This window comes from Oryctolagus cuniculus, chromosome 7 (genome assembly GCF_964237555.1).
Source record: "Oryctolagus cuniculus chromosome 7, mOryCun1.1, whole genome shotgun sequence".
NCBI lineage: Eukaryota > Metazoa > Chordata > Mammalia > Lagomorpha > Leporidae > Oryctolagus > Oryctolagus cuniculus.
The window spans coordinates 163,769,724-163,777,815 of NC_091438.1; the positions used below are offsets into that span (position 1 = coordinate 163,769,724).

An 8,092-nucleotide genomic window follows, 5' to 3' on the forward strand; every position below is an offset into this window, starting at 1 on the left:
GCCGGGAACACCTGGAGGGCCGCGTCCACGGGGCCGCTGGCGGCAGAACGGAGCCGGGCTCTCACGCCGGCACCGTTTGTCACTCCTGCTTGCTGGGTGCCCAGTGGGTGGACGCCAGAGCCTGGAGTGGGGCCACGGGCAGGGAGACGCCTGCCTGCCCCCACACCAGCCTCAGCCACCTGGGAAGGCATCGCAAGGGCCCACTCTGCCCACGGCGCCTCCTGCAGGCTCGGCCACGCGCTCTGCATTCCCTGCCTCGGCTCACCCCACCCCCACTCGCGGGGATCCCTCCCTCCAGGGCCCTGGCCTGAGTGACGGAGCCCCCTGGGGTGGGACAGTGTCCCCACCAAGATCACCTTGGCAGCAGGCCCACGGTGCCCAGGCCCTCCCTGACGGCCACACGCGTGGAGCACAGCAGTAGGCGACGCACACTGAACGGTCACAGGGCCAGGCCCACACGCAAGGACCTGAAAGCTGCCCACACAGGTGGCACAGGGGCCTCCCCGGGCACCACACTCCTCCTCGCCTGGCCTCTGTGCGACCCTCAGCCCCCACTGGGAGCTGGGCTTGGGGAACCCCTGCTGGGGGCCGAGCAGGCAGCGTGGGTGTCTGCCCTGGAGGCCAGCACAGGCAAAACCCGGGTCCTGCCCAGGCGAGAAGCCCCCTCCGTCCCATCCCTCACACCCCAGGGAAGGTGCCCCCACTCAGGCCCTGGTGACGACAAGGCGGGGGCGTGGCCAGCGTCCGACCGACGCAGGCTGACCCGTTCCCTCCCACGGGTCAAGGCCCCTCGGCACTTTTGCCATCGAGGGAGCAGGCCGGCCACTCCCCGTGCAGCCAGCGCGGGCCCGCGGCACTGGCCCTCCGACATCCTCGCAGGCACGGACGCTGGCTCAGCCCCGCCAGGCTCCAGGCAGGGTCACGGTCACGGCGCCGCCGCCTTCGCGGGCAGCAGGGCGGGGCAGGGGCACTCACTGTCTTCCCCGGGACACGGCATGCCTGGCTGCTCCGGCGTGCTGGGGAACACTGCAGGGGAGGGAGACAGAGGTCAGTGTCCACAGACGGCCCAGACCCCCGATGGGAGACCGAGACCCCCGGAAACCTCAGGGCAAAAGCATGGGAGGGTCCCGGGGCGCCTTCAGGGGAGCCCTGGTGCGACAGCAACGCAGGACAGGGAGGAATCTCCACGCACCCCAGACTCCGGCTCTGCCCTCGCAGGGCAGAGCCCAGCACTGAACACCTAACACTCTGAGCTGCACAGGGAGCACCCAGCACTAAACACCTAACACTCTGAGCTGCACAGGGAGCACCCAGCACTAAACACCTAACACTCACTGAGTCTACGCGAGGGAGTACCCAGCACTAAGCACCTAACACTCACTGAGTCTACACGAGGGAGTACCCAGCACTAAGCACCTAACACTCACTGAGTCTACACGAGGGAGTACCCAGCACTAAACACCTAACACTCTGAGCTGCACAGGGAGCACCCAGCACTAAACACCTAACACTCTGAGCTGCACAGGGAGCACCCAGCACTAAACACCTAACACTCACTGAGTCTACGCGAGGGAGCACCCAGCACTAAGCACCTAACACTCACTGAGTCTACACGAGGGAGTACCCAGCACTAAACACCTAACACTCTGAGCTGCACAGGGAGCACCCAGCACTAAACACCTAACACTGAGCCTACACAGGGAGCACCCAGCACTAAACACCTAACACTCTGAGCTGCACAGGGAGCACCCAGCACTAAACACCTAACACTCACTGAGTCTAGCGAGGGAGCACCCAGAACTAAGCACCCTAACAGACATTGAATCTACGCGAGGGAGCACCCAGCACTAAACACCTAACACTCACTGAGTCTACGCAAGGGAGCACCCAGCACTAAACACCTAACATTCACTGAATCTACGCGAGGGAGCACCCAGAACTAAGCACCCTAACAGACACTGAGTCTGCACAGGGAGCACCCAGCACTAAGCACCCAAGACTCACTGAGTCTGCACAGGGAGCACCCAGCACTAAACACCTAACACTCACTGAGCCTGCATGAGGGAGTATCCAGAACTCAACACCCTAACACTCACTGAGCCTACACAGGGAGCACCCAGCACTAAGCACCCTAACAGACACTGTGCCTGCATAGGGAGCACCCAGCACTAAACACCCTAACAGACACTGAATCTACGCGAGGGAGCACCCAGCACTAAGCACCCTAACACTCACTGAGCCTGCACAGGGAGCACCCAGCACTAAACACCTAACACTCGGCCTGCACGATGGATGCTCGAAGGCGGGGCTCAGAAAGGGTTAAATGTGGCTGCAGCAGCCGTTGCCACGTGCGACCCCCCCCCCCCCAGGAAGCAGAGCGGCAAACCGGAATGCCAGGAAGGCCGAGGGGCAGACAGAGGAGCGGGGGGCCCCGGCCCCACCCCAATCCCAGAGCTGCAGGCAGGCCGGGCGGCCCGACAGCCTGAGCCCGGGGAGGGGCACGGGTGGGGGTGCCAGGTGCAGGGGCCCAGCGAGGGAGGGCACAGGACCCCCGCACGCACCCAGCCGGACTCTCCGGGGACCCTGAGCTCCCCTTGCGGTACCAAGATGGCGGGAGAAAACCCAAACCGGACGGCACGGACCCAGCACCTGCAGTTCTGTTAAAGTGAGGTCTCCACGCCTCCTCCATCCCCTGCTCCCAGGCACAGCTGCGCCCACCTGGGCAGCCCCCGCCCCCGCCGGCCGCCACTCACCGTGAAGGATGAGCCCGTCGTCCCTGTGCTGGCCGGCCAGGCGGAAGGCCTCCCCCAGCTCCATCTGCGAGGACACCGTGCAAGGGTCACCTGTGTGGGCAAGGACACCGCTGGGGGTCAGGGGCATGCGAGGCCAGAGTCGGCTGCTGTGGCTCAGCCACCCCGAAACTGGTCCCCGGACAGCCGCAGCCCACAGCCCCCATGTGAGACCCAGCCAACCCCAGATGGGACACAAGTCCACCCCTCGCTGACCACTGAGCAGGACAGAAGCAACAACAGCAGGGAAGGACACCCCTCTCTCACTGGGCAGGACAAGCCACGAACCCAGAGCAAATGTGGCTGGACACAGAGACACAGCCGCCACGAGGCTGGACACAGAGACACGGCCACCATGAGGCTGGACACAGAGACATGGCCACCACGAGGCTGGACACAGAGACACGGCCGCCATGTGGCTAGACACAGAGACACGGCCACCATGAGGCTGGAAGACACGACCACCACGAGGCTGGACACAGAGACACGGCCGCCACGAGGCTGGACACAGAGACACGGCCGCCACGAGGCTGGACACAGAGACACGGCCACCACGAGGCTGGAAGACATGGCCACCATGAGGCTGGACACAGAGACATGGCCACTATGAGGCTGGAAGACATGGCCACCATGAGGCTGGACACAGAGACACGGCCACCATGAGGCTGGACACTGACAGACACAGCCGCCATGAGGCTGGACACAGAGACACGGCCACCATGAGGCTGGAAGACACGGCCACCATGAGGCTGGACACAGAGACATGGCCACCACAAGGCTGGAAGACACGGCCACCATGAGGCTGGACACAGAGACACGGCCACCACGAGGCTGGAAGACACGGCCACCACGAGGCTGGACACAGAGACACAGCTTCCACAAGGCTCCGCCCACTTGGGTGCATCCTCAGTCAGCCAATGGGAAGGGGTCCACCCTGGACGGACTCCCCACTCCGCAGATGCTAGGATGGGTGTCTGACTGCATGAGGGGGATGGAGACAAAGAGGAGGGAGAGGAAAGGAGGCAGCGAGGGAGGGAGCAAGGGAGGGAGGTGGGCTCCCCTCGCCGAGCCACCTGCCAGGGACGCCCAGCACAGGACGGAGCAGGCGACCTGCCCACGGCATGCACGGAGCCCACAGCATGTCCGCGCCCAGGGGAAAGCAGGCCCGCACCTTCGCTGTCCACCCACTTGAGGGTGAGGGGGTGGTGCTGGTGCAGGCCGCACATGTCCCTCACTTCTTCACAGAGCTCCTCGAAGGTGGTGGCCGCGTCCACGCTGGTGATGAAGATGTCCCTGGGCAAAGAGAACACGGACGCCCGTCGCAGGGGCTAAAGGCGGATCCCCGGGGAGCCATATCGTTGCTCAGATCCACGAGACAAAATTCTGCCCAAGATGACAGCCCTCCCTGTCCCAAACAGAGTGCCAGAGGGGGCGCTCCACCTGCTGGTCCACTCCCCAGAGGGCTGCAACAGCCAGGGCCAGGAGCTTCACCAGGTCTCCCACGTGGGTGCCGGGCCCAAGCACTTGGGCATCCTCCACTGCTTTTCCACGTGCTTTAGCGGGGAGCTGGATCGAAGTGGAGCAGCCGGGACTCGAACCGGCGCCCACGGGCACAGGCAGCGGCTTTACCAGCAACGCCAGCCGACTGCAGTGTTTAAAAATTAACAGCACAAATTCCACCATGCAGAGAAAAAAGATCTCCTGGGAGCAAAGGTCAGGGAGGCCCCCCACGCCCCCAGGAGGGATCCAGACAGTGGCTGCTGCTGGGCTCCCAGATTCCGTCTGCCCAAAGGTGACCGTCGGGGGATGGGGAGGGCAGGCCCCCGGCTTCTTTAAGGTGAAAGACCCGCAGCCCCTCCCACACCACAGGGCATGAATGGGGGGGGGTTCTGATTAGCAACTGGAGGCGGAATTCTCAGACCCTGGGGAACGGCGGGTGGCAGCCTGCAGCTGTGACCCAACAGGTCGGAGGCGGCCACCACGGTGGGACTGGACACCCGGTGAAGGGGACAGCGGCCCCGCCCCTCCTGCCCCCACCTGTGGACAGAAGGGATTCCCTCAAGGCCAGGCCGGAGCAGGAATCACAGCCTCACCAAGAGCTCGCGGTCCAGGAGTCTCCGAGCAGTCTCTGAGCACAGGCGCTGGAAGGCTCGGACCCAGCCCCCCAGTGGTGGGGTGGGGTGTCTGCATGGTGTCCCCAGAGGTAGGGGTGGGGCAGGGGTGTCTGCATGGTGTCCCCAGAGGTAGGGGTGGGGTGGGGGTGCATCTGCATGGTGTTCCCAGAGGTAGAGGCAGGGTGGGGGTGTCTACATGGTGTCCCCAGAGGTAGGGACGGGGTGGGGGGTGTCTGCATGGTGTCCCCAGAGGTAGGGGCGGGGTGGGGGTGTCTGCATGGTACCCCCAGAGGTAGGGGCGGGGTGGGGGTGTCTGCATGGTGTCCCCAGAGGTAGGGGCAGGGTGGGGGTGTCTGCATGGTACCCCCAGAGGTAGGGGCGGGGTGTCTGCATGGTGTCCCCAGAGGTAGGGGCGGGGTGGGGGTGTCTGCATGGTGCCCCCAGAGGTAGGGGCGGGGTGGGGGTGTCTGCATGGTGTCCCCAGAGGTAGGGGTGGGGTGGGGGTGCATCTGCATGGTGTTCCCAGAGGTAGGGGCAGGGTGGGGGTGTCTACATGGTGTCCCCAGAGGTAGGGGCGGGGTGGGGGTGTCTGCTGGTGCCCCCAGAGGTAGGGGTGGGGGTGTCTGCATGGTGCCCCCAGAGGTAGGGGTGGGGTGTCTGCTGGTGCCCCCCAGTGGTGGGGTAGGGGTGCCTGCGGGGTGCTGCCCGTGGCCCCCTGAGGCCTCGGTTACAACAGGCCCCTCTGTCCTCACTTATTGTTTACCTGAAAGACAGCAGGTCCTCCACCCTCGCTTCACCCCCAGTGCCCAGCCCAGCCAGAGCCCGGCTCACGCACACCCCAGCTCTGTGAGCAGCACACCCAGAGCCTCGGGCACCCGGGGTCCCTCTGCTCAGCAGCCCCCAGTCACGGGGACGACCACCCCAGTGCTGCGGCAGCGCCCGTCGTGTGGCTCATCAGTGGGGGTCACCCACACTGCCCCGCACACTGGCCGCCTGACCTAGGGGTTCACCTTTGACCGCTTCCCATCCCCCAATGCCCCGCACCTGAGGTCAGGTCAGAAACTCCAGGGCCTGGCAGGGCCCAGCTGCGGCTGGACTGCAGCCCAGTCACCTCCCAGGCCCGGGTGAAGCAGCCCCTCCGGGCGCCAGGGCGCAGCGGCACAGCCAGGGACATCCGGGCTGCTGGTGGGCCCTCCCTGCCCCCCTGCGTCCTGGGCCCAGCTCCTCAAGCCCAGGGCCCCAGGACGAAGGCTGGGGGGGACGCAGGGCCGGCAGCAGCAGGGTCCTGAAGCCTGGCGCCCTCCCCGGGGACCCTCTCGTTCCCGGTGGCCGTCTGACAGGGAAAGGCCCTGGGGGTCAAAGGGCAAGGGGTGGCCGAGGACCCCCCTTCCAAAGAAGGGCCTCAACCTGGCCAGGCCTCAGCGCCCCCCCACCCCCCGGGGACAGAACTTCCCGTCTGCGTGGCAGGTGCGGGGATGGAGGGAGGGAGGAGGGAGGCAGAGGAAGGGGAGGGAGAGGAAGGGCGGGGGAGGGAAAAGAGGAAAAGGGAGGGAGAGAGAGGGGCATGCAAGGGAGGGGAGGAAGGACGGGCGAGGGGCTCCGCCTCAGCCGGGAAACCAGAGTGCGCAGGTTGAATTTCCCTGCCCATCACCAGTAACCGGAGCCTCCCCAGGGGCCAAAGAGAGGGAGGGGGTGGCCAACAGCCCAGCCCCAAGCCCGGGGGTCCGCCGGGTCAGAGCCCAGGTGCCCCCCGCCCTCCCACCAAGGCCGCACTGCCGAGCAGCACCTGTTGAGAATGTTGGCTCCTGGCCAGGATGGACCTGGACAGTCTGGGAGAGGCTGGGGGCACCCAGCACAGAACCCAGGAGCCGGAGGCCTCCGTCCCGGGCGGACACCCCACCAGCCAGGGCTGAGACCTTCTGGGGGAGGGGCCCGGCCGGTCAGTCTCCCAGAAATCCTGCTCCCTCTGGCTCTGGCACCAAAGGCACCAACCCCACCAACACCCACGCCCGGGGCCTCCCAGGGGGGCAGGAGAAACCCCAGCCCCCCGAGTCCCCACTGGAGACCCCCAACGTCCACCCTGAGGCCAGAAGCTGACCCATGTCCTCCAGGGCAGGGCACTGCCGAGGCCAGACCCAGATCCGCAGGTGCCAGCCCTGCCGCCTGCGCCCGCGCCCGCGGCTCCGCTTGCCACCATGGGTGCCAGGAGGGTGCCGGACCCGAGGCCGACCCTTAGCGGGAAGCCGCGGGCGGCCCCGGCTGCTGTCCAGGATCCTCCGGCAGTGCCAGGCGCCGCACCTGGGCGCAGCCCCCGCCGCCGCTGCCCAGGGCGGCGGCCAAGCGTCCCGCGCTCCCGGGGCCGGGCCGGACGGCTCGCTGACCACGGGCGGCTCCCGCTCCCCGCCCCGTTTCACGGCGCTCCGGGCCCCGCGGGCCGCAGCGAGGCGGCCTCGGCCGTGTGTGGCGCCTCCGCGAAGTCCCGGCCCGGCTTTCAAACTCGGTGCGCGGCGGAAAGTCCGCAAACCCCGCCCTCGCTTCCAGAATCGGATGGAAACTTCGGTCCCCGCCGACGGGCGTCCGTCCTGTCCGCCCCGCGGTCCGCTTCCCCGGCCAAACGCCAACAACCGGGACGCCGCGCGCGGGAGGCCTCCCCGGCCCGCTCCCGCCGACCCCCGACGGCCCCGCGCTCACCCGCTGTAGTGCGCCTTCAGCCGGACGCGGCCGCCGCTCCCGTCCATCTTGGGGCCGGCCCTGCTGGGCATGGCGCGCCCCGCTGGCCGCCGTCAGCGCCGCGTCCCGCGCCCTCGGGCCATGGCGGAGCCGGGGCGCGGAGCGCAGCGGGCGGTGCCGGAGTCCCGGGCCGGACGGGCCAAGTCCTCGGAACTCGGCGCGGGCCGGGGGCGCGGTCGGCAGGGACGCGCAGGGGGCGGGGGACGCGCGGGGCTCCGGCCCGTCCCGAATATGGCCGACCCGGGCGAGTCGCCGGCCAATCGGCGGGGCGGGCGGTCCGGGGCGGGCGGTCCCGGGGCGGGGGCGGTGGCACCTGCGGCCAATGAGGGCGAGGCGGGGCGGCCACCTGGGCCAATCCCCGGGGGACCTCGCGGCACCGCCCAATGGCGGGCGCGGAGGTGTCTACCTGCGCGCGGGCGCGGCCGCACCTGCGGCCAATGGGAGCGCGCGGCCGGCCCC

The 8,092-nt window shown here is 67.7% G+C and overlaps 1 protein-coding gene across 3 annotated transcripts in view; it reads right to left on the reverse strand.

Moving 5' to 3' along the window:
- The window catches only part of PRKCZ (protein kinase C zeta), an 83,793-nt gene extending 75,946 nt beyond the window's left edge, over positions 1-7,847 (reverse strand). The window contains exons 1-4 of one of the 3 annotated variants that reach the window (XM_070076675.1): positions 4,230-4,248; positions 3,961-4,082; positions 2,754-2,843; positions 976-1,026 (exon numbers count right to left, since the gene is read on the reverse strand). In XM_070076675.1, coding sequence (XP_069932776.1) covers positions 976-1,026; positions 2,754-2,843; positions 3,961-4,015 — 196 coding nt within the window. In that variant the 5' untranslated portion in view covers positions 4,016-4,082; positions 4,230-4,248. 3 annotated transcript variants of the gene reach the window in all.
- Positions 7,848-8,092: the final 245 nt, after the last annotated feature.